Source organism: Gymnogyps californianus, chromosome 11 (genome assembly GCF_018139145.2).
Source record: "Gymnogyps californianus isolate 813 chromosome 11, ASM1813914v2, whole genome shotgun sequence".
Lineage (NCBI taxonomy): Eukaryota > Metazoa > Chordata > Aves > Accipitriformes > Cathartidae > Gymnogyps > Gymnogyps californianus.
Genome location: NC_059481.1, coordinates 16459004 through 16485985, shown reverse-complemented (window position 1 = coordinate 16485985; position 26982 = coordinate 16459004). Strand labels below are relative to the sequence as shown.

At 39.7% G+C, this 26982-nt stretch overlaps 1 protein-coding gene across 1 annotated transcript in view; it reads left to right on the top strand.

The window, feature by feature from the left end:
* AGBL1 (AGBL carboxypeptidase 1) overlaps nucleotides 1-26982 on the top strand; it is a 278022-nt gene that overhangs the window by 138871 nt on the left and 112169 nt on the right. Inside the window, exons 19-21 of the mRNA XM_050903524.1 lie at nucleotides 2231-2360; nucleotides 7144-7275; nucleotides 11021-11197. Coding sequence (XP_050759481.1) covers nucleotides 2231-2360; nucleotides 7144-7275; nucleotides 11021-11197 — 439 coding nt within the window. The remainder of the gene's footprint in view (nucleotides 1-2230; nucleotides 2361-7143; nucleotides 7276-11020; nucleotides 11198-26982) is intronic.

Below are 26982 nucleotides of genomic sequence, written 5' to 3'. Positions count from 1 at the left end.
AATAACGAAATAAAAATTGAGCTTGGGGTTGGTTTGACGTTAATCTCTGTATTTACTGAATCCTTTTAGGAGTAGTTTTCAGTTGTCATGTTTCTGCTCCCCCGCGATGTTTGGCTTTGTATGATGGACTCTTGCAGCATGTACTAAAGCATTTTAGCAGAGGGACATGCGTGGATGGTTTGAGTAGACATAAACTAGTGTCAATCCCAACAGGAAATGTAGGGGGAGTAGGGGGGGTTTTGTGAGCACTGACAACGTTGAAAAAATATTTCTGTAGGTCTGAAATAACAAGACTTTTTTTTTTTTAATGTTAAATTGAAGTATGAGAATAAAAGTCCAGCTATCATTCTTTCCCTCAGAATGGAAATCCTGTTGTTATTTTCAATTAGTTGTGCTCCCTGATATAACTATGGTGCAGGAAGACATTGGATGCTTATGTCAAGGACGTGTTTGGGTCTTATTTTTTTACTAGTCGCATTGGGGAAAGATGAGTTTCTGAACGCAACCCAATGAGTCTTTATGTGGAGTTGTACCTCTTGAAAGGAAACTGTGTGAGCATGCAAGTTCTTGGCAGAAATACAGCTGCTAATCTCAGTTGAGCAGCTGTTGTCCTGAAGATCAGGAGAGGTGAGCCTAAAGGTAACTTTATCTGAAGAGCCTTTAAGAAACATAACAGAAGTTGTCATGTTTTCGTGTAGAATTTTTGGCAGAAGCATCACAGCAGCATTTGATAACTTCCCATGCGTTAGCTATTGCTAATGTTTTCTGATTTGCCGAATGAGTAACATGGGAACTATGGATTATGAGGAAAGAAGGGAACTCAGATAACAGTGAAACTAGAGTAAACTTGGAATGGATCTTGTGATGTTGCCAGAAACCTCAAGATGGCATTAGAGACCTTGTTTTTCTACATTAAAAATGTGTGAAATATACTTAGTGACTCTTATTATTTCTTTGTCTTCCGTTCTTAACAGGTTCTCCATTGTTTATACTTCTTTTTTTAAAGCATTCCTGCTTCATGACCCTTTTTCTTCAAGCATCATTTGCAAGGCATTGATAATGCCAAAGATGCTACATGCAACAGACCCTAGCTGCAGTGCAAGGCTCTGCCAATACAGCAACAAACCACGTCCCCGCGAATACATTTGTACTTTATTTTGTTCTAGGAGGCTAGAACAGCAAAGCTGGATGCAACTCTGTAGCTAGAAATTCATCCAACACTTAGGATTTTTTTTTTTTTTTTTTTTTTTTTTTTTTGAAGCACAAGCCAGCCCAAGTTTACAATGCCACCAGAAGCATTCTAGTGCTGAACTGGAGAGTATGGAGATGATGAGGACCAACCACAATATCTCATATGCTGGAGGGTTGATTCCTGAATTTTATCAGCACACCATGATCTGAAAATTGTGAACCAAATTACAGCAAATCCTGTGAGGAATGTGAGGAGGCTCTGATCTACACACAGTCACTAACAAGGGAGATTAGTTGGATTTTGCAAAATTGTACAGTGATGTACTGCTCCATACGGTCAAGTACCCTACACAATCTTTCACTGATCACTGAGTAACAGAATATGTTCAAGCCGACTAAGGGAAATGTTTTCTCAGTGCAAATCTGGGATTCTTATTTAGCTTTTTATTCAGCTTTGCAGTGAAGCTAGGTAATTGTTCTACATAATGATGTAGCATGCATCAAGATCTTCTTGATGTGCTTTAGATAGCAGCATTTCTTGTGAGTGGAGAAGCTTAAATGAGATATCCAGCTCATCTCATTTAAGCGCATTCATATTTCAGACTGGTCGAAGAGATTCAAGTGCCTGTCTTCAATTAGAATGAGTAGGAGTTAGATGTACTTGTTTGCTGTGGAGGTTTTGAGAAGCCTGTGCTCTATGTAAGCTGGGTGAATTTCATAGATAGCACAGAATTTAGAACATTTCAGAAGACTGTTTGTTTGTAAGTAGTCTTTTGATTTGTACGTACTTAGGTAAAGGAAAAACTGCATTTATTTTCAGGACTGCAACTATGTGAACCTTGGAAGGAAAGGAAGTGATAAAATTCATATACTGTAAGCACCTTTGAAATAGAATATGGACTGTTGGTTCATTCCAGCCCAATGTTCAAAACCTTTAAGTTCTAATTGACATTCCCTTGTGCCAGGGCTTGCCAGAATCAGAAACTTTGGAATCAGCTGTTGTTTTGCTAGTTTGTGATGTGTTGCTTTCTGATTTCAGCCACCGTTGTTCGTTGAGTGGGGACGATCTGAACAGACAGTGGTTGACCCCCAGTTCCCAGCTCCATCCAACTATTTACCATGCCAAAGGTCTTCTCTATTACCTGCGCAGCATTGGCCGGGCTCCTCTGGTGAGTCTCTTCCAGGATCTTTTCTGAGTTACTCTATAGGGATTGCTTACTGTAGTTGCGTGAACAGTCTTGTTTTAGAGCTAGAGTGATTTGGAAAGCATCATGTGCTGTTATACTTTCATCTTACAGAGTTGTTTTGAAAGTCTTGGATATTTATTACTTACTGAATCTTCTAACCAACAGCTCCAAATTTCAGAATCTCTGCACACCTGGAATATAAATAAGAAAATGAATTCCTTAAAGCTCTTTAATATCCTTGAGGTACTCCAACTAAGATAAATATTACGAGTAGGTTATTGCTATCTTCATGGCAATGATAGGAGAAATTCCACAAAGATTTAGTCTGAATGGACCGTGCAAAAGCCCATGTTGGAACAACCCATGCAATCACAAAACCACAGGAAGCAGCCCTCAAAATGTCTAAACTTCCATGCTGCTTTGGTAATGGGAAGAAAATGGCTGGGTTTGGGGGGTACCAGAAATTCATGAGATGGGTCTCGTCTCAAAGCTGCAACTAGGATAGGGCTGGGATCCATCCCATCTGCTCAATCTTGTTGCCCAGCAGAATGAAAAGATAGTTCTGAGACCTCAGGAGAAAAACCATAGGGAGGTTCAAATGTTAATGAACAGATGTGGATGCACAGACTGGCAGGTTGGCTGATGATAGCTACAGTCAGGCAGGAAATGTCCAAAGACACCAAATTCCCTCTGGGTTTGATGAGAAAAGCCCTAGACAAGGTGAAGATGTCTGTGAGTTTCTTTAAGTGAATTCTTGTGGGAATGTGGTTTTTGGCTAAGGCATCAGCCCTGAAATTCAACTCTGCAGGCCAAGGAATATTGTGGAAACTCAACTCACAGTCGTGAATTTACTCACCAGCCTTTTCCTTTGGTTCAGAGCAGTGTAGGATCAGTCTTGTTTTACCCTACTATTTGCTGTCTGGCCTTTTTTAATACACAACGGTCCTTGTCATATCCAGGTGTGTAAAGTTGAACACTCAGTGCAAGTTTTCATCATTGCTGAGTGAAGGGAGGCTATTGATCCTATCATCTCCCTCACTCACAGGCTGCATGTCAGACTTGGTAAACTGATTTTTCTTTGCCTTTGAAGAGTACATTGATTTTAGTTTATACATGCTCAAAAATGCCTTTTCCCTCCTCCAGAAGAGAGCTGGTTTTGCCTTTTTTTTTTCCTTTTTTTCTTTTTTTTTTACCTCTAAGATCCCATGGAGCCAAGTTCACTGATAGCCAAATGATTTCTGTGAAGTGATTTAGTTTCATTTATCTTGGGGATGCGCAAGCAGTTTCTTCAAAGCAAAGAAAAGCTGCTTGAAGGAGAAAAGGAAAGAACTTTAAAGTTAACAGCCTTTCAAACCAAAGCCATTTTAATTGGTAAGTTCTATAGACAACAGCCTAAGTGCTTTTTTTTTTTTACTTCTCTTGTTGGCTCTGGGAATCCTAGTAAGACAAGGAACTGGATGCACTGTGGCATTGCAGCCCTCTGCGGCATGGGATCTCCTTTCGACTGAGAGCAGCAAAGTGGGACTGTTGGAGACCTTTTGTCTGGGAGCAGCCAGGTCTGCTGGGGAGAGGGAAGTTGCGCTCTCTCCTTGAGCATATGTGGTGGGAAACTGCTATGGTTTAGAAGTCATAGTTGATAATGCAGTTGCAGTATGCAACAGGGAACCTGCAGCTTGTACAGAGAGTCTGAGCTGCAGTGAAGAGGGGGATGCCCTTGGAGGGGACAGAAAGAAGTTCCTAGGGACCAGGAGGCACTGAGCAGAGTTTGCTGCCATTCAAAAGCATTATATCAAGCTCAGAAACAAACATCTGCCTGCAAGGATGTAGCTCATTGTGAGGAAAAAACCCTAGGCATGTATACCTCAAAACTCTGAGATTCAAAGTCCTATCACAATGCTATTAAGGAAAAAAATGAGACTTTACACAAAAAAAAAAAAATTAAAAATGTTCTGTTTTCCAACAGATTTTCTTGCTTTCCATTTTCTATTTTGCTTTTCCTTTATTTTAAAAGGTGCCTGGTTCTGTGACTTACGAGGAGGGTTGTTTTTAAGTCAGAAAGCAATCCTTACCTTTAGGATAATCAGTGCTGGCAAATTAAATAGATAAAAATTTGCATGTGTGTCTTGTCATATCCCAGCGAGTGCAAGCCTTGGGAGTTTGACTGGTTTGTGTGTATTAGTGTTCCAGCCATATGGAAGAACAGGCTGGAGAAAAAGGACTGGTAAGTCCCAAGTTTTCTTAGTGTTTGCCCAGACATATCCCAGGAAGAATTCTGTATGGGGTGCTCAAACTACAAAACATAGCTTAGCTTTGGCTGAATGGTGAGACATAAGCTACCCTGTAGCATGAAAATGAGGCAGAGGAAAGTGTTATGAAGAATAACTGAGTATAAACATTGGGAGTGACTGCAGTATCCAGCAAACTTAATTAAAATGTAGCTCTATGCAACTTGCAAACAGAATGAAAGTATTTCCAGTAGCACTGATGCTTCTGCTGCGGAAGCTGGCGACAATCAGTGAAAGAGCCCATGGCCTGAAACAGTAGCCGTATTACAGAACTTGGCTTTGATAATCCTTTACCAATAAAGAAGTCTTATTCCAGACCTGTCACTAAGGACTCATCTGCAGGTTTCTTGAGGTGCAGAATTATAGACCTGCTACTGATCAGGCAGCCCAGCTATGTGACTATCTGATCATCCCTGTGTGGTTTCTGATACGTAAAATAATATTTTGGGCAGAAAATATATTGTGTCTTTTGTGTGTTGTTAATTCTGTAAATTGGCAGGTAATTGATACCCAATTGAGCTGGGTTCTCTGCCTTGAAATAAGACGAAAGCTATAAAATCCTCTTTGATATTCATAGGAATAAATTCTAGGTGGTACCTGTGGTTAACCTAAGCTATGACTGTGTATTGCTGATAGCTTTGATGAAACACTAGCTGGAAAAATGTCTGTCATTAAGAGAACCAATAAATGCAGCTCTTCGGTAGGAGACATTACAGGATAATTGCATGTGGTTCAGACAGAGTTACTTCAAGTGCAGGGGCTGCGTAAGCCCTGCAAAATACGCACACAGCCCAAGGGGGCTGAATCTCTGGGGTCTGTGCGATGCTGGTTTTTTTCATTTGGAGATGATGCTGGTTGTATGTTTGCACCAATGAGTAGCTCTCAGACTGCCCTATTTGTCCTCCCCTTTCTGCCTTTGCTGGATGGCAAGGGTGTAAGTAAAGCAGGAGCAGTTGTTGCTGGGTCGGTCACTGTTCACATGCTTCAGGTGTGGAAAGTGCATGCTGTAGGGATGGGGATGTGCAGACCCAGAGCCCTGCAAACAGAGCTGGAGGTGAGTGGTGGTGCAGGAAGGAAAGTTGACAGGTCAGAAACCAAAAGAAGGAGCAGTATATAAACTATGAGATATGTATAATTGTCCACCTAATTAGGAGCAGTGAGATGGTTCTTTATGCATGTGTGCCTTAGCCTCTCCAGTATGTCAACCTACTGTTTGTCAGAGGAGCTGAAAGAATGTACATGCTCAATTCCTAGATAATTAAACTCACTGACTTGCTGCAGCTAAACTTAGTTACTGTATAGCTGGGAAATAAACGTACTAGGGTAAATCTTGCCCTAACAGTTGGTGGAAAAAGCTCATCTGCTCCATCTGTTTCTCCCCTCTTGTATATGTATTTATGTAAGAATATGTATAATTTTTTACCCCGTATTTCTCCCTCATCTCTCTCTATATTGATCCATAATCCTTTCCTACCTTCCTACACCCATTCTTCTGTCTCTAACATAAGCCCTAGAAGACTAGCTCAATGAAATCTTGAGGCTCCTTTCTACTCAGTGGTGAATACTGGTTCAAAATAAACCAATTCCTTCTCTTTAGAAATTCTTGTCTTTTCATTGGCAGATTTCTGAGTATTCCTGATAAAGACATGGAGAATATATGTAACAGCAGTGTGTATATCGACTTCATATCTCAGAGGGCACTGAGATTGATTATTCTTTAAGACTTGGGTCAATATTTACCTCTTGGGTCATTAAATTGTGATTTTCATTTCTATAGGAGTCGATATCTGCCTATACAGGCAATCAAAACTTTTGCTAAAACTAGGAATGTGCCTTGTGTCTAGTTTATATGACAGCTGACATAAGAGAGATGGATTAGATAGACAGATAGATTAGTGTGGAATGAGATTATTTGCCATGAAGATAGGTCATGTTCTGTGCTTGGCTTCCAGGAATTCATGCAAAGATCTGACAGCATTGCACAATACAATTGCACAATTATATTTTCCTGAAAATTATGTAGCACAGGTTTTGAATTTAAAGATGACAAAGTGATGATTAATTGCTTGGGAAAGCACAGATTTCAAATCTCATGAGGATAAAGCTGGAGTTTAGGAGTTTAGAAGTAGAAAGAGCCTGACAAATCGCTCTGTTGTATCATAAGTTACCATGAACCCTTAGCTTCCTGAGTTGCCATGGATTCTTGCACAGGTGTCACATTTATTTCTGCTACAGACAGAAATGCACTAGTCTTGACTCTGGATCCCTCAGATCATGTCAGATCGAATAAATAAAGCAAGATACAACTAACTAACAAAGTTTGACACAGGTTATAGGCATGGCCCAGAGTTGAAGCTACTCTAAAGAGACCTGAAAGAAAACGTTAACACCCCCCCTATAGTCTTATAGTGTTTATTATGAAGAACCAGGAAACTTTTTCAATGTTCAAGATTTTGCCTTTATTTTTTCCCTCTCCCTAGGTGTTTTGTGACTACCACGGACACTCCCAGAAAAAGAATGTGTTTCTTTATGGCTGCAGCATCAAAGAGACCTTGTGGCAAGCAGGCTGCATGGTTGACACAGCAGTTATCACAGAAGATGTTGGCTACAGGGTAGGTCTACTTTGTTCCTTTCTGCAATTACTGGTGTGTATGTGCACCTACGCAGCTAGTTAAGATACGGCCAGCTCACAAATTTTGGAGACGGGTGCAAGCTTCCCTTATTCCAGAAGAGTAATGGTCCAGAGAGTTTCAAATCACGCATAATATCTTCATGCACCAGATACTAGCAAGAATATTGTCAGTAGATGGGTCCCTATTTATTTCATTTTAGTAAGATGCTGTGTTATAATCTCTGGCTACAGACTAATAGGACAGCCATGTTTTTATGTGTTTTATGATTTCTAAATATGCATACACTTTTGTCCCCTCATCCCACAATAATAAGAAAATAAATAGGAGTTACGTAACAACGTATAGTCTCTAAAAAATTTTTTACAGTCTTAAAAAATGTTAATTTCACAAAACATTAATTGTGGCCTTAAACTGGTTATGGAGGTATAGCTTGGTTCACTCCAACCTGAAAGAGGTTGAAAAGTCTTTTTCAGTTTACGTCTTTATATAATTTTCGCTACTTCAGCACAAATACTAATTATCCTCCTATAAGGATGCCACATCTTCCATGTACATCTTATGGCATTGTACACAGCATACTGAAACTTTACAGGAAGAAAGTGCTCCAGTGTTCATCATGAGGGGTCCCTGTGGCAAAGATTCTGTTTCACAAAGAAAGCAGGGAGGGTACTTACAGTCAGGACATCTTTTGCTGTGTTTGAATTCAGAGGGCTTGAAAAGGCTGAGGATGGTTCACTGTTACACAAACAGAATTCCAATGCTGCTGTCAGCATCTGGAGCCTGTCTTGAATCTGCAATGAAGAAAGGCTCCAAGGCTGTCCAAGAATACTCTGCAGTGGCCTATAAGAAAGATTTTGTGGTTCAAATCTTCTGGTTTGCACAAAACGGGAGATGGGTGCCTACTGCAGTTCCTGCCTATGGGTCACCCTGTTCCATCTTAGACTGGGGAAACTAGGTATATAGGAGAACACATCTGCAATTGCAAACTGCAGTAGATAATCACCCCTGTCTCAGACCTGCTTCCTTGCACAGTTTGCACAGGTTTCTCTCCTGCCTTCTGTAGGTAGTTGGGGATAAATCTGGCCTCCACAACTGATTTTTCTCCTCAGGAGCAGGAACCAAATACCTCAAGAAAATGTTGGTTTTTGGAACAGCCTTTGCCTCATAGGTCATAGACTCAGCTGTAGCCCTCGGCAGTATACAGGAGTAAGAGTCTTCATTACCTTCTGATATTTGATGGCCTTGCGTGACTTACGCAGCGTTGACATTGCAAAGCCCAGTTTGAATATTTGTCCTTTTGATAGCCATTCCAGGCCACTTTGACAGCAAGCTCTGCAGGAACATCACTAAAGAAATATAATTCCATTCTCTCCTAATGGGATTGGAGGTTTATGGACAGGGTCCTGTGTGAGGGGAGTAGCTTCCTTTGCTGTTGTACATGTTAAATCTAGCTGTGCATGAGAAAGGGAACACGGTCACACTGCTGCATTATCGTAAAAGCATCCTTTAAAAGGGTGTGTTTTCACTCTTTCAAAATATACTATTGAAAGATAATTAATGAGAAGAATAAGTAGAGAAGAAAGAACCATTAGTGTGAAATCCAGTGAACGCTGGTAAAATGAAAAGAATATTAAATTCAGATTTGCTAATGCTCCTAAATGAGTCCTGCGTACAGAGACATTACTGTTACCTGCCAGCGTTTTTATTTAATTAAATGTAAAAGATTGATTACACATATAATTTCAATTGTTTTAAAAAGCTAAACTGGATTAGGGATCTCATTATTGTATTTGATAGTATATATTTACAAAAAAATCTGTGTGTTGGTTCAGATAAGGGCAGAATGAAAACTATCTGAACCTTCACACACAGTTTAACTGGATCTCATGGTTGTGCTGAGGCTTATAAACATCTGGGTGATATGACTCTGCTGCATTTTTTTAATTCTTGTTCAATCCAAATCCAGGAAAACCTGGAAGCACTACATGAAAGCATACTATTTTGTGATGCCCATGCAGCAAGTAGCACATTGAAGGCAATCCAGAAATGTTGGATGCTTCATCTAAGGCAAGCAGTAAATTCTAAAGATTCCTCTGTTCAGTGTGCCCACAGGAAAGGGAGTGTTGTAGCTCTTAGTAGCACACTGGAGATCTTGACTTAAGAGTGAGGCTCGTGGTGATCTCAGATTTAAAATGGAATCTCTTGCTTTGTTCCAGTTTTCTCCACCTCAGTTTTTTCTTCTGAAAAATGGACCTTATAGTTCTTTAGTTCTATACCTTATAGAACTGGTAAAATCCATTGACAGCTGTAGCCAGAATATACTGAAAAATGAAATTTACTTTTTTGTTATGGAGATGTGTATGGTTAAGCTGTTTGCAAGAGATATTGCAAAATAGTTTAGGCCAAAGATGTATCATTCACATCAAACATGTTTTAGGAAAAGACATTATTCTTTCACTTTCAATGAAACCAAATATTCCTGTACAGTGCTATGAAGTAAAGCTCAACAGAACAGAACTACAATTGCTCAGAATCAGTCAGTGAAACTGATTGTTATTGGAAAGTGAAATTAGCTAGTTGGCTTTCACCGCCCAAACTGAATGAAATTCAAGGGTAAATGCCATTAGCAATAAGCAGGAACTCCTTCTATATGATTCCATTCAGTTCAGATGTTTAAGAAAGCTGTCGTCAAAGAAATAATGAGTGTCCTGATTTTGCTTGCTCTTCTCTAGATGGTCTTTTGGCATATGTTGTCGTTAGTATACCAGCACTAAAATTTAGACATACACACACACGTACACGCATGCGTGTATATGTGTGTGTGTATCTAAAGGTCCAGTTTCTACATAGAGCACACTGAGTGTTAATGTATCTAGTACATGTTTTTATAGAGTGTAAAAGTAACATATTTAGCACTGTGTAATGACTAAGTGTTGCCTCTGCACTGATGGAAATATTTGATACTGCAGTGTATTAGGAGTGTTTATAGACTTTACTGTTGGGAAACATGATTTCTAGAATAAGAAAATCACTCTGGGCTAAGATGTAAATTTTACTGGCTTTTCATGATTACTTTTTATTGTGATTCTTTAAATGAAGTGTATAAAATATATCATTTGGACTCAGATGAGAATATTTTGGTTTGTTTCACAATGCAAATTAGTTAAATGTTGAGCTCTGTTTTCATATAATTATGTGCGACCTTCTGTGAGACTACACATCCCCTTTCTCTGCTCTATGCTAGGTTCAGACAAAACTCCTCCCATAGCTGAATCCCTTGTCAAATTGTGAATGCATGATGGCTGGATATATAGCGTAGCTGGAGAGGGGAGAACGGGAATATCGGGTACTGAACCATGACTGCAGCCCTCTCAGCAGCACAACAGGAAGGTGTAGGTTAATGTCGAAGCAGCTTGTAAACAAAACTCTGTGACTTCAGCAGTCCCAAACTATTGGGTGTGAAAATGTTTGATTTTGAGTGAGATATACCAAGTGTACTGGCTGGTTTGCATTTTAGTCTTTGGGATGAAACAAATGTTAGAATCTGAGGATTTCACATGGGATGGACATAATGCACTGGTTGGAGCTCTCAGTAACAGTGTCTACAGACAGATTTGATTATATACACATTAAAAAACAGGTCTCTCTCTATATGTGTGTATGATATAAACACATGCACATCTGTTCAATTCATTTTCTCTTCACTGCTGATATTTTCTCATAGACCCTTCCTAAAATCCTGGATAAGGTGGCCCCTGCATTTGTCATGAACAGCTGCAGCTTCCTGGTGGAGAAGTCCCGGGAGTCAACGGCCCGGGTGGTGGTATGGAAGGAAATGGGTGTGTTGAGGAGCTACACCATGGAGAGCACATACTGCGGCTGCAGCCATGGACTCTACAAAGTGAGTAAATCTTTCAAAGAACCCTGTGTCACCCTCCTAATGCACATCTCATGAGCTTGGAAGGGTAAAGCGGAGGAGACAGCCATTGTCTTGATGCTTAGCATTGTCTACTCTCTCCAGACCCATGTAGCCATGCTTCTGAGTTTCTCCTCAGTGAAATCTTTCCATGATCCCTCACTCTTTTACCTTCTATGCCAAGAAAGTACAGTCCTTGCTCTGAGGTTTCATTCAACAGCAAAATAAAAAGAAACTCTAGTCTGGAGCCAAAAGCATCGAGCTGGAGGAAGGAGTGTTTTTGAGATGATACAGGACACTTTTCGTTATAAGGGCATTCACAGTGCTGTAAAAAATGTGTTGGCAGGTCACACAGACATCTTTGAGCCTATTTCTAAGGTAATTAACTTGAATACTAGTGGCACCAAGCTCTTTGGTACAGGCTAGCTGCCTGAGCATTCACCTGGCTAAATTTAAGAGCCTGCACTGAGAATCCTGCATTTGGAGTTGCCTGTTACTGACAGCCAAAGGTAGCTAATCTAAGGCTAGTTTTGACAGCTGTCCATGAGCTTAAGGTATGCCTGTGACTGTGATCTAGACAGACCCAAATTCCACATCAAATGAGGTTCCAGTCTTGGTAGGAAGGGCTGTACTTGTACCGAATGCATCAGAGACGTCAGTCTATGAGATCTCCTGGCACTTTTTAAGTACACAGGATGAACTCTGGTAATTGCATTTGAGTGATCATAATTCTCCATTCACTCAAATGGCGAATTCTTTCTCTTGTTCCTTTCCCAAACCTGTTGCTTTCACTGAAAGGCTTCCATATTCCACCTCATTTCTCCCACTAGGGAGCAATCCTTATCTATACAGCATTAATAAGCAGTTAAGGATCCTGAAAGACCCTTAAGGAAAGAGCCATTATTACAAATAACAATTAATTAATATGACATTCAAATTATTATCTTTGGAAGCTCTATAATAATCTTTTTACCTCTCTGTAGAATGTAGCCAGGAAGTACTCAGCTGCTGTTTTAACCATGCTCTACTATACACACATCAATTCCAAGACGGGAAAAACAGAAGAAAAAAACAGCAGACAGTTTAAAGAAGGAGAATGTAATTGCCCTGGGCATTACATCTAACACTCCCTACTCCTGAGAAGTGCTAATGGTTTTTTTTTTTTTTTTAATAGGCACCACAGGTCAAGACAGTGGTTTTGAATCTTTTTTTAGACAGTGGGGGAAAATCTACCTCGACTGAAGTCAATGACAGAACTCCTAGTGATCTCCACAGAGGAGGATTTCACTGATTTCCTAGATAACCACAGTCAGACCTAAAAACAGTGACACATTAGATTGTGTCAATATCTGATGATTTGTTCTCTTTCAGCATCTGTGAGGTCTTTAACCCAAACTTGCTTAATTTGTGCCATTAGATGCTTGAAATAGTAGGAAGAGAACATTAAATACCACATTTAGATGTTGCATTTAAGCACTGTGCCATCCACAGAGGCCCTGTATTATACAGGAGAGGTACCAAAAATAAGCAGAAAGACCTAATGCAGATGGTTCAGGATTCTTTTTTTAAAGAAATCCTTTAAAATGTGTGAAATTACTTTCTACATTCTTTCTTGTCCTCTTTTTCATCACTGATTAGGACCACAGGCAGCCACTGAGGACAAGAGCAAGTTGATATATGAGGGCTTGTGACTGGTGACAGAATCCAATGTTCTCATGGCCCGTAAGGAAGTCTGGAAGCTGTAAAGCTGTTCTGAAATTTCTATTCTGAACACCCTGAAAAGCTGAGTCTGAGGTGGATCATTGGGTTATTTTTATGAGGTCACATATCCTTTTTTTTTTTTCTCTTTGTTTAGGATTATCATTCATCTCAAAGATAGAGGATACATAAATATTCCCATGAGGGGGGTCATTTCTTCACCATTTCTTCATCATAAGGATAATACAAACACTTTGCAGTTTCTCTGATTCAGGCAGCTTTAAAGTATTTCCACTCATTTTGTCAAAGTACACTAAGTACCCAACTTGTTAGTATCAAAGTGGAATACAAGTTCTTATGTTGATATTTACGCTGGAGCTGCATATAAGTACATAAAAGTATCTCTTTCAAATAATTGATATTAATAGGCTATTTCCTCTTCCTTTTGGTGGTCTTTAGAGTTGGTTCTTGCTTGCTTGTTTGCTTGTTCTTACAAGTGGGTTATTTAGGGCACGGACTTGACAAGCTGGCCTGAAGATTTCATTGCATAATACTGTTTAATACTCAGCTTCCATCTATCAGGCCAAAACTACTTCATTAGTATCTGGAAGCCCTGAAATTACTCCTGTAAACTGGAAATTAATCACCTAAGAGGTCATGTTTTTCTAGAGACTTCAACCATGAGTTCTTTACCCTTGGACCCTCAAGTGGATGTGCGTGTAAACAGTAGACTGAGACTAATGCTCAGGCAGATGTCAGCATCCTATATTTAGAGCTTTTTGATATTTGGATTAGTAGATTTGTGTTTAACTGTGAATAGAATCAGTTTCTTAATTGTATAAGATTAATCTCCCTGTAGGGTTATATCCAGAATCTCCCCTGGACAAGCATGCCCTTATGTTTTTGATACTTTGATACCTTGAAGTACAGTACAAACAGCAGCTAGGATTTAAAACATCTCATTATATGCAGCAGAGGCTCCCAAGTCCAGCATCATTCAGTGAATCAGTGGTCAAACTTCTAATAGAGAGCAGCAGACCTGGATCCTGGTCTTTAGCTTTCTTCCTGCTTGTAAGTGGTGAAAGTAATTCATTCAAGTAGCTGCTTTGCTGGCTATGAGCACAGATACAGTGCTTGGATTTGCACAGAGGCATCTGATGGGGATTGTGCAAAGGATTTAGGAAGAGCAAGAAAGCCTTATAGAGGCTGCAAGAGGTTAAAAGATTAATTGCACAAGGCTGGTAAGTGTGCCCCCTCTCACCACATGTCGAGGAAGGGCCGAGGACTAGGCCAGAACCTAATTTTTCTAATAGAGAGTCCAGAAAAGATGCTGTGGGATTTTTTTCCAAGGAATGTGTGTGTCCGCTCTTGGATTGAAATGTAGCCTTCATTTTTAAAATAGTTTAGTGACTTGAAAGATAAGGCAGGAATTTGATACTATTGATACGTAAATGAGAAAGAATAGTGACCCCAGCCTCGTTTAAAAGTAATTTGATTTCAAATGGAGAGGAGGGCGGAAATGAAAGGAGAGAGGAGATGGTTTGTCTCTGTCGAATCTCCCTGTCTGTGTGATCAATGGAAATGCAACAAGCCAACTACCCCTAATGAAGCAAAACATAAGACTAAAGGAACTATTGACCTTTATCTAAGGTTTTGTTCAACCTAAGGAAGAAGAAAAGAAGGGGAGAAAATATCCAAACTCTTTTTCATTTTGTCTGGATTACCCAATTCAGTTTTAGAGGAGCAGTGTCACCATTTGAAAGTTGCTAAAAACAAGGCACCCAATTTCTGCAGGGAATTCTTCCTCCTGCTTCTTGCCAGTTTACAACCCTATGGCCAAAACAAAAAACAATTAAAAAAGAAACTTCTTATCATTTCTTTGCTCATGTGAAGGCAGTCTGCATTGTTCCCTCGTTGGAGATTTTACCTCTCCAGCTTACCATGTGATTTTTATTGCTGCCTCCCTTTTGTGGGATGTAGAACCCCTTCTCATCTTTTGTTTTTAAAAGACTGGATGCAAGGCTGTAATGTAAGAAGTTCTGCTGAATACAGGTACGGTGAGGTACAATCATGACCCCAAAAGAATCAAATCTCCAGTGACACAATCTGATATTTTCCCAAGTTTCTTGTGTGATTCATTTTTAAACTTGCGTATCTCTGCTGTTACCATGTTCTATCGTGTTGCACTGTTTCACCATTCTTCTCGATTCCTTGTTACCTAGTATACTAATTAAGACCCTTCTATAGTGTATTGCACTGTGCTGTTCCATTCATTACTGCATCTATCATCCTACAAGTTAATATCTTTTGTGCCATGGTATACAGCTGAGCTCCAAACCATATGTCTTGGTAATACAGCGAATCTAAAAAATTCAGCTTCATGCTCTGTGAGTACATGCTATGTTGGAAAAGCATTTTCCTTGGCATGTTGTGCCTGGTGGAGGAGATGTAGTACTAACGGAAATAGGTTTTAGCTTCTTGCTTCGAAGTGATTGTAAACAACAAGGAATAACAACCGAGTTTTAAAATTATTACAGCTATCTTGATGGTGCCCTTTGAAGCAGACTTTACTAGTGATATGGATCCCTCTTTGAAGAAAGCCTTTGGGAGAGCTGAGAAAAAAAGATTTTTTATTTTTTTTTCCTGTCCAGTTTAATACTTCTAAGTCAGAGGAATTGAATACCCCAAATTTTCTCATCGGACTTGATTAGAGGGAAAAGCCATCGCTTTGCAGAGACACTGGAAGCAGAGAGATCAGCACCGAGCAGCGTGGCCATACAGTTCATAAGACTTTCTTCATAGTCATTCAAAATGTCTTTGTTCAACAAAAGTGGTGAAAGTTAGTCTAATTGGAAGATCTGATATTATTCATCCCCTTTAACCTGGCCAGCATGGGCTGAATTATTTAAAATGAGTGATGAACCAGTGATTTACCATGGAAGTGTGGCTGAACTAAAGCAATATGCCAAAATGAAAGCCTTTCCTCTTTCTAGTCCTTCAGAGGTGGACTTCTTTGGTTTGACCTGTTTCTGCCCAAATTAGCCAAATTGTTACCTATGTATGATTTGTCCATTGAATTACAGCACTATTTCTTTATAGTTATCTGTAGGCAATGACATATTTTCTTCATCTTCCTTACTATTGAAGATCACTTACCAAATTTCTGTGAGGAACTTTTATGTATGCTTTATTCATAAGCAGTTTATTACAGTTAATAGAAATTGAATTGTTTTGATGGAGTTTGCATGTCACATGGTAGTGCTTCTGTTCTCCAGTAAGATGTATATTGTTCTTGTAATTGGAAGTCTGGTGCACAAACTTACAAATAATTTTAATTTGGCCTCTTGCCAGTATTTGGCCACCAACAAAAATGGTTTCAGCAATATTCTTGCCATAAAGCGTATTTGATAAATACTTGCAGAAAGAAAAAGTAAAGAAATAGGATATATTCTATGGTTTCTGGTGTACGTTTCTGGAAAATGCTTATATCATCTTTGCAAGTCTGACAGACTTTTCCTCATTTCTGATTTCTTCTGTCCCCCAGAGCTTACACTTTTCCTAAGTATGGGTAAGTCTCAAAAGTATTCAAAAGTTTCTTTTAAAAAAAAATCATCTCTAACGTGTGTGTTTAGCTGACCCTCAGTGCTCTGGGGATCTCATTCAAAAGCAGATGCTGAGAATAAGAATGATTTTCTTTCTGATAGTTCTGCTTCCAGTTCTGGTCCAAAGTGGCTCAAATTGGAAGCAGCTGTAACAGCAAGAAAAATACAGGAAAAAACCAGTTATCTAGTAGTAATCTAAGGACTGGAGGTTCAAATTAAGGGTCTTGTTTGTTCTGTTTTCTGAAGTGGTTACCCAAGGCAAAAGTTTGCATCCTATTTGCTTTATTTTCTTGCTTCTATTATTTCCGCCAACCCCTTGCACTAATTGGTTGGTGAATCATTTTGTAAGATGTTCTAATTGTACCTTTTAGGCTTGAGGGCATCACTTCTTAAAACTATGTAAGGATTAACGGCATTTAGGAAGTGGGGGAGAGGCGAGTGGGGGAAGAGGAGAGAAAGGGTTTCTGAGCAAATTGGGATATGGTGGGTGTTTGTCTTCCTTGTAGATCCTTAGATGAACTGCTGCAGGATTTTCCTACGTTAGCTGTTTTTTATTAGTTTGTTTGTTTTAATTATTTGACAGGATGCTAACTAAGAACTCGCATGCTTAACTGTGCTCATATCTGTTTGGTTTGTGCCACATGAAACAATAAGAGTTTGAAGGTATGCTGACTTTGGTGCTCTCAGATTGTTTGAAAAAGCAAATCACAGAACTGGGAGAACTTTGTGGGGATTCTTTGGCTCTCATATCTCCAAGAAAACTGGAATTTGTCAGTAGGACTATCCTGGCTGGTCTCATCTTTCTTGATGGGTAATAAGACAGTTGTATTAAGGCAAATGTGACCAAAACCACATGAGATGTAAATATCATGTCTGCTCCCAAAAGTCATGGGTGTTATTGCTATTTACTACTTTTTTGTTGAAGGTGCTCGATATTTTCATATGGGAGGGCTGTTTAAGTGCATTTAAAAGTCTGTAAATTTTGCAAGAAGGTAATTTAGGCCTCCATGCTCTGTATTCCCATTTCCGGTTGAGTAGGGTCAGTTTTCTTGTCATCATTTCTGGAGAAGGCTTATTCCTTATTTGTTTGGGTTTTTGGGGGGCAGGGGAACTGGTTTGGGGTTTTTTTAATCCTGTATAGGACAAGACCTGTTTTCTGGCACTAATGTGACTGCTTGAAGCCTTTTTCTGAGAACACTCAGCCCCTCTTCCAATGTTTGCCAAACGTAGGTGTTTTGTGAATGACTCTGGAAAAGCAATGGTCTCTTAATCCAATAGACCGAGTTTGCTGCTGTACAAACAAACAATTGTTTTCTCAGGGTGACTGAATAATTCCTTACCTCTTTCAAGAAGTTAGTATGGGGTGCTTGCCTGCCAAATACTGTGCACTAGTCCATCTGTTGAGGTGTCCCATGAATGCTGCCTTGAAACAGATTTTGGAAAAAGTCCTCCCTGGTGCCTGCTGCAGTGGGTTTCGGCTGTCACTCAGGCCATCTGCTTTCCTGTTCCCGGGTTGAAAGATTCAAGTGTTAGGGCACTGAGGGATGTTCCATTGTGTTTGAACTCACATGGTTACTAGAAACAGGGGAGAATGGCACTTGATGGAGAAGAATGGACACATAGCTTTCTTGAGCCTCACTGTCCCCAAAGCACTCAGGAAGCACTAAAACCCAACACAAGAATGTTGTCGGGGGCACTGGGCCAACAGTATCTGTCTTTCTCATTATTGATGTGTACCCAAGGAATGATATATTGGAATTTTTTTTATATATATGACAAAAGATGATCACTGATACTAGCTGGATCATTGATGAAGGTACTAATTTAAATGGTTATGTTTTATTTTGATTATTTCTCCTGAGATGCCGAGCCAGCTGTATCCCTGACTTGCTAAGTTCAGTGGTGTTATATCAAGGTAGATTTGGATGATTAACTTTGGAGAGATATTCCAGAGACCTCAACAGTCTTGGAAGGAAGGATGCGTTAGCATGCACTGGGAATTGTGAATGTGTTCTCTCCCTCTTGGACCCTGTCTGGAAGGAAACAAGAGTGCCTCTGCCAGCTCCGTTACTGATAAAAGCCAGGAGAGGCACTAGATTTTATCCTTAGTCATGTACTGGTTGGTAAGTTAGTCTAACTGCAGACCTTTGGTTAAAGAAAATGGGAAAGTCTGTACAGTAGGGCTGTCACAGTGGTGATTTTAACATACCTCAAACTGAGTTTGAGGCATCTCTAGTGGGAATGAGCCACAGGGAAGTCATATCACAGCCGACTCCCACAGCGCTAGTCTTTTAATGTTGCTGTGTGATCCTGTTCTGCACTTTCCCACCAAGGTTAGTACCTGTGTACCAAGGTTAGTATAGCGTAGGTTAGTACTCATCTCTGGCATTTCAAGATACTTTAGTTCCAAACTTAGCTTTTGGCACAGCATTTTCACACAGGAGCGATGAATCTTTACAGTGTGGAAATGGACAGCCCTATTAACAGTGCCAAAATGTGTGGTTTATGATAATTAATTGCCAGAGCAACATAGTGATTAGGCTGAAATTACATGTCTTTTGGTTTATAGCCATATAACCTGTGTTTTCTGGTCCTGTTAGGCTGTATTGAGTCAAGTGAGTTAGTCCTGGATGAGAACTCTCCACAGGCATCCCGGGGTGATGCTGCAGGCTGCCACAAAGCAGTCCTAGTAGCAAAGATAACTTAGGGCTCAAGAGTGTTGTCCTCATGCCATTTCATGTGCATGGACATTTCCCTAGTTTCCTTCTCCTTCAATGTAAAGACACCCCATTATATATCTGCAGAAACAGGAGTGCTGAAGATAATAACATAAAATGGAATAGACAAAAGGCTATAGATAGAAGAACATGGGATCTTAGGTCCCATTTTAGTACCTCAGAGTCATGCAAATCACATTTCTCTGTCTCTCCTACTTAGTCATTCAGGCTAAGAAATAGGATGCAAATCATGGCTTGGCAGAAAATATAGGTGCTATATCCTAACCCAGATTTTGTTGGTAAAAATATGTTACAAAAGGAGAAAAATATGGTCCTGAACCACAAAGTAGTGAAAAATTTGCTAGCTTCTCTGCCTCTTGGAACTAATTTCAAAGTTGACACTAAGGGGATGTCTGCTTCTCCAGATCCTAAGCAGACAGCCTGGCCCAATCTGCAGCCCTTTCGCAGAAGTAGTATCTTAAATCAACTCCTTTGTTTCTGCTGTTGATAGATTATTGGGTGCTGACTGGCTGCGTAACTGGAGAATAGGTCCCATGCCATATGGTTAAATTATGGCACAATAAAAAAATGATGACAGGGGTGAGATCATAATAGATCTGACTGCAAAGCTGGGAGGTATCCAGTTCTGTTGAGGTTCAGTGGACATGGCTGGCATGCAGAATAGCAAAGCAGAGCAATCATGTACCTCCTCCTTTGCACACCCTTTTCCACCCCTTCTGTTTGGGACTCAGCCTTGGAGTGCTTGTTCCAACAAATCCCTGCAATCTCCTACATTCCTTTCACTTGCTAATGATGTTAGCGTTTCCTAGTTGGTAGTTTGCTTTTTATTAAACCAAGGGACATAGCAAACTCCTTGGGGCTGAGGAGTGGAAAACAGGCATTATCTTGATTCTTTCCTGTCTTGAATGCTGATGTTCCTCTAGATTTCTTTTTTCCCCAGTGTATTATAAACAACTGATGTTTCTGCCTTTTTTATGGGATCTTTCTCCCTCAGCTGCTTTTGCACTTCCCTAGATACTTGGTTGCAACCCAGTCTTTCCATATTCCAATGTTGTACTTGAGAAAGGAGGCGATAGGTACAGATAGGGGTTATCAAACTGTTTCTCTACAAAGGGAATGAGCAACAAGACAACATAGAATCAGAAGTGCAAATATCCTGTCATACCCATCTTCCAGAATTTGAGAGAGCAGGATTAGATGAAAGAATCCCAGGTTTTGACATCACAGATCTGGGCAACCTAGATGCTTGAAGCAAAAAATCCATTTGCAATTGCACTTGTGGTTGCATGGAGAAGAGATTGCATTTTGTGAGGGAACAAGATGTGAATCAACGGCTGACCTCCATATTTTCACCCTGCTGACAAGACACTGTTATTGTGGCCCCATCTGAAAATGAACAAAACCAGTGTACTTATGTGGAGACATAAAAACAACAAATGCTGTCACCTTGTGACTGAGGGAGGGAGTCCTTCCATGTGCTGTAAGGAGGAACAAGCTCTCCTAGTATTAAAATCAATGCTGCCATGCTCAGAAGTCAAACAGTCTTTTGTAGTGCCAGAAGGCTGAAAATGACTAGCAATTTGTGGTCAGGCTAATCTCTGAATAGTATTTATTCAGTTTATGGGTATAGCTGAGGACCTAGTTTGACTTCAGATATGGATTTGTTAGAGCCTTAGCTACGTTCACAGTACAAATTATTAGAGCAAACAGAAAACTACAGAACTGAAGCAAACTAGATGTTCAAAGATTATTTTTAATTTTCTATTATAAATATAGTGGTGTGACAAATCAGACAATTGCAGTCACACACATATATGTGATTTTTCTGGATGAAATTTTACTGTTTTATTTGAAGCCCACTAAGCAATCCTGAAGTGGCATGACCTTGAATGCCCATGGGATTTCAGTCTGCTAAAGAAAAAACTCTTGGGAAGGATAAGGGATAGAAAAGCAACATTCCTAATGAAAACTGACTGTAGTATTTCAATGGTGTCCCTTTAAAAGTCCAAATATCATTGCACATCATCCTTTCAAGTTTTCTGTGGAATTACAGCAGCTAGCTTTTTGATTTCTGATGTCTCTCTTGCTTGTTAATCTGGCCTCATGTGGATTTATTGTACAAATCTATTTGGCAGCTGAAAATTGCCCTTTGATGAATCTCCTAGTCTAATCATGAACTCAGGCATGGAAAATAAGAATGGGGAGGTGGCAAAAGCACAGGCTAAAAGAGCCATGTTTGTCTTTCACTCTGCATGGATTTTAGAAGCATCTAAATTTCAAAGTCTCTCACACACGGGATTTTCTGCAAAGATTGATTTTGCTCCTCTTAGGATCGTAACATTTGCCATGCTGGATCAGACCATTGGTCCATATAATCAGGTATCCTGCCTCAGACAGAGGCTGGTTCCTCATGGCTCAGAAGAAAACAAAACCAGCCTGTAATGCAACTGATTCAATTACACTAAGACATGGAAAGGAAATAATCCTGCCAGCCTGACCTGCCTCTCCTCCACTTCATACACTGCAGCATGAGGCTTGATTATCATTATCAAAACCTTGAAATAAGAAGCTACATTCTCTGTGAATAATTATGGCACTTTTTCATCCCTTTTCATAATCTTTTCCCAGACAGGGCTTCCTGCAGCAGTGAGTTCCACTAGTTGATGCCTATAATATGTATATGCTGTCCATCATTAAATGTAAACTATATATTGAAATCTGATCTCCCTTCTTTCTTGGTTCTGTCCCTTTGCTGGTTTCTGTATCCTTGTAACATGCACTTCCCACAGCTGCAGTAGTTCCCATTCTGTTTTGTCTGTCAGCTTTCTATCTATGTTCACTGCCATCCTTATGCCTCTGTTACCTACTCCCAGGTCCCTGGGTCTGGTCACTTCTAAAATCAAATTAGATGGTCTATTCATTCTCTCCAGTCTCAAAATTTGTAGACACATCCTCGTTCCACCCAGCTCTTGTCTCTTTGGTCGATTTCTTTGTTTTGTTTCTGATCCAGATTTATTTTTTCAGGTGTGCTGAACTCTTGTACTAATTACGTTATCTTTTCTCTCTATTTTTCTTTCTACCACAAAATTTGTTTCAAATTACCCAATATACCAGGACTGACTGTTATTCCTCTGCACTGAAAGTACTAAATTCCTTCCTCACTGACGGAGTACTGACATTTCTTTTTACTTAAATGACAATATGTGCCCTTGCCTGGTACTCTAAACATCATAAATAATACATGCATGTCTGCAGACTGCACCATGTGGTGCGTTTGTCCTTGAGTAGGGTCAGGTCTTCCAGCTGGAGAAGGTGCGTATTGCCTGAGACCACACTTGGAGATTCTGCTTCTATCACAGCTCCTCGAGTACGGTAATAGTGTCCTTTCTATGTAGCACAGCTCCACAGCCTCTCTCCCTTTCTGTGACTTCAGACACTGCAAGGAGGTGGTAGGGGATCCCAAATCCACAGTAGCAGAGAGGCCAGCATGCTGCACTGCACATGTATGAGATATATGCACGTGGTGGCATATGAAGCAGGACTCGGAAGCAGAAGTCTCAGCTCTGGACTGAAGACTTGACAAATATTCCAGTGTCATAGTAAGAGCAAAGGAGGCTCAGTTCTCCTGCTCTTGTCTGCCATGTCCAGGCGCAGCCTGTCCTGTAGCAGGGAAGGCTGCAGTTGCTGGGAAAGGTATCAGGCACTGAAAACAGAATCTTAATAACAAGTTCATGGAGTTTTAATGGTCGGAAGGGACCATTAGTTCTTCTGGTTTGACCTCTTATGTACATCATAAGGCTTTGGGCTTCACCCAGGAAGTTTGTTCTCTTAAAGGTACTTACACAATGCAACCAAGTCACCTTTCAATCTTTTTTGATAATTAATTAAACAGGCTGAATTCTTTAATAGCTTGTCTATATTGGAACATGCAGGAAAGTGCCTCTGAACTAGCTAAAGGTGCGAGTGGAAAGTCCTGTGCTAAACCACATTAAGCTATGTGTCAACACTCTGAAGTAGAATTAAGGTGGTCTTAATTAAATTTGGCTTAACTCATTTCTAAAGTAAATTAAGCCAAACTGAATTGCAAACACTTTAATTCTGAATAGCAGAGCAGAAATATGTGCTTCTGTCTATGATAAACTTGTACTTGTAAGGGTGTGTTTATGCCGGACGATCTATGAGACAGAAGTTGATATGCCTAGCAGGAGAGTCTTGGATGGAATTTGGAGTTTTATGGTTTATCTTTAGGTAAGACCCTATATTGCATACTGCATATGGATGATGAAGAAAAAACCTACTGTAATCTGCCTTGGATGTGCTATATTCTAATTTTTGTGTAAGGACTAAATTTTTGATGCATGCGCTGCCAGATGGTGGGAGATCTACAAGTGAAGATACGTGGTCTAGAAAGAGACATTTCAGCACAGTATACAACCTGCGGAAATGCAGATATCAGGGATAATTCAGAAATCATTTGCATGCATGCCATAAGTGGGGAAGGATCAGACACGAGGAAGCTGAAGATAGAAATCAAAAAAGATGTTGGTTACTCATAGCCAAGAGAAGAGGAGAATTTGGAGATGTTCAATGCTGATGTGTGATATTCTTCTCTCAGATACTCGTTAAGACAGCTACTGCCATATAGAGAATTAGGAGGATATCTCTGAATGCCTTTTGGTGTAAAACAAAAAAACATTGAGATATTTTCAGCCAAGTCGTTGCTGTAAGTGAGCCTCACTTAGGAAAAGTGGACAGAGGAGTAGACAAAAATGTAATGTGACAGTGCATTGTCTGCCTAGAGCAAAAGAATAAGATGCAAAGGCAGGTTTGGATGATGCATGTTGGGAACACATGGCAGAGAAATATGTGGAGTGGTATATCATAGGATTCTTCAAAGCTCTTGATGGAAAGACAAAAATCTTGGTGATTTTGTCAGAGAGCTTTTTAAAGCTGTAAATAAAAGAAGGAAGGGAAGTTGGAATGATAACCATTGGTTGCATAACTGGTGTGAAGCAGAAGACCTTTTTTGGAGAAGTAAGCCATGTTCCAATGGTCATGAGGATCACATGGATGAGGGATCCTTGTGCTTCAGAGGAAGAGAACTAATCTTTCATGAAGCAAAACAAAATAATGCTGAAGTGGGGGTGGGGGGTGGGGTGGGGAAGCAAGCTCTATGAAAGCAAATGCAGTTCAAACTCAAATAGCTTTTCATAAAGAAATGGAACCAGCGTGGGAAAAACTGCAGAAGGAATATATTTCTCAAATGTCTACATACTACTGCTAAGCATCTGAGTAATGAGTAAGACCAACTGAAAGATCTTGCTGATAAATTCTAATGTAATTGGTTGTACTGAAACATGCTGGGAAAACTTTGGAATTTCATTTTTGGAATTTCAGAATCTCCAGGTACTGGTCTATGCCCTACTTGAGGAGGACAGAAAGGGTAGTAAGCATGCTTGGCTGGGATGGTGTGGAGTGGCAGTGTGTTACATCTTCATTTACTGATAATTCAGGTCTACATACTGCAGGTATGCTGACAAAGTCTAGGAAATAAGCCTGTTTGGCACATTGAATCAAACTAGAAAATGGGATAAGTTACCTCATAAGTACTTGTATTCCATACACAAAAAGCAAATGTGTACCTATGGATTTCAGTTTGGGTGAGATATACCTGAGGTTTCATGCGGCAGCAGTAAATACTATTGAAGATTCCAAACATTACCGATGACTATTTTCTAACACAAAAGATGTAGTATCCAGTGTAACTCTATTTTGGACTACATTATAACAGGAAAGGATGAATTAATCTTTGGTGTGGGAGTTTGTGGTTACCTAGACACCAGTGATCATGACCCAATTACATTTAATATGGGCAGAGGACAGTGTTCCTATTAACATGTGTTCCTGTATATTTTTTCCTTAATAAGGGCTGATTTTCCAGAGCTGAGGAAATACTATAGATAAAGCAGACCACAAGAGAAAAGAAATATACAGAAATATTATGAACAAAAATTGAGTCCTTTTTTAAAAGGATTTTGTTACATATCCAAAAAGGCACAATTCTCTAATCAAGAATTGAGGGCATACTCAGTTAAAACCCCTCCTGGTTTAGTAGCAAAAAGAAGGCAATAATTAGAGTGTGGTGAATCATAATATTGATGAAAAATCTACATGATAGATTGATTATAGTAAGACAGATTTCTGTTATTTCAGTCTCAGTTTCTTCTTTGTTAGCACTAATTGTTTGCTAGTATTTCTGAATGTAATGAGTAAACAACAGTAGAGGTTATTTTCCTAAATGTGGCTGATGAAAATAATCTTCTGAGGGATAATAGCATAGATTTATTGTTGCTAAACAAAGAAAACAGGGGAAAATAGATACCAGCCAATGTAATGTAGGAAATGGATAGAAGAAGCTAAAATTCATGTAAAAATTCATGGCAGTCAGTACTAAGAACAGTAAGAAAGCATTTGGTACTGTAACTAGAAAAGAAGCTCTAGAACACTGTTATAGGAATTACTGCATTGATAATATTGTTAAATAGATACACTTGTTAAAGTAGTACCTTTAATTTGTTAGAGGTGTTTCTTTTTCCAGCCATAATGTTGTTAGTCTTTCCAAAGATTATGGTATGTTATAGTCTAGGCGTTCTCAATAATGATGATGCTAAACACTGATTATCATTCCACTTATCACTTCTTCCTCTGGGATTTATTAGGTCACCGGACTAGGTGCAGAGGAAACATGCAGTTCCTTTTCAGGACCCTTTGTATCTGCCATGGATTGGCATCTGTAAGACACATCTATTCAGTTTGTTCCCTCTGCCCCAGAAATGGGAAATCTTCTACTCTGTTGACTGCCCGCTTACTCCTAGCAAATTTTTTTCTTCAGGGAATGGATTTAAAGAGACGAGAGTCTTACCAGGCTGATACTAGGACTTACACACACCTCCAAAGATGGTTTACCTCATTTTCTGTTGTCATCATCATCATCACCATAGTCAACACTTCCTCAGCACCTTTCATCTCAGGAGAGAAAAATATCAATATATAGTTGTGGAAAGCAGGTTGTCTTTGAAACCTTCTGATATTTCAAGCCAATGTTCCCATTTTGCACTAGGGTGAAAACACAGCCTTTTAAAGTAACTTGTAAAAATTGAAAACAACTGATCACAGAATAGATCATTACCCTCTTTTGGTCTGAAGACAACTCAGATTCTAGTCTGCCTGATTCAAAGCAAGGACTTAGATCACCAGAAGGTTCTTTGTTGAACTGGTCCCTGCTTCTCATGTAACAGTTGTTACATTTTGTGTAAATAACGAGATATTCCTTGAGCCAGAAAGAGACTAATTCTATAACTCAGTAGCAACGGTACTCACCTAAAATGGAACAACACCAGTCTAAACCACTGCTCCAATTAATATTTAATTGTTCATAGGGAAGAGGGGAGCTGAACAGGAAAGGGTATCTTTCTTGTGTGGTCTGATCAAAAATGTCACCCAAGAGCCGAGCAGCTCTGCCTGAGAAAAGTCACTTCGAACCTGTTATACTCTCATGAAGAAGTTTTGGCTTAGATTAAAAAAACAACTTTCTCAAAACATTTCTAACCGAATCTCTTACTGTGTCCCACCTCTTCTTAGCTTTTGGAATAAAGCAGAAAGTTTCCTTTGCAGGTGCTGGAAATAATGACTGAACTCCACAGTAAAATTGAAACAGAGATTCATACAAAGC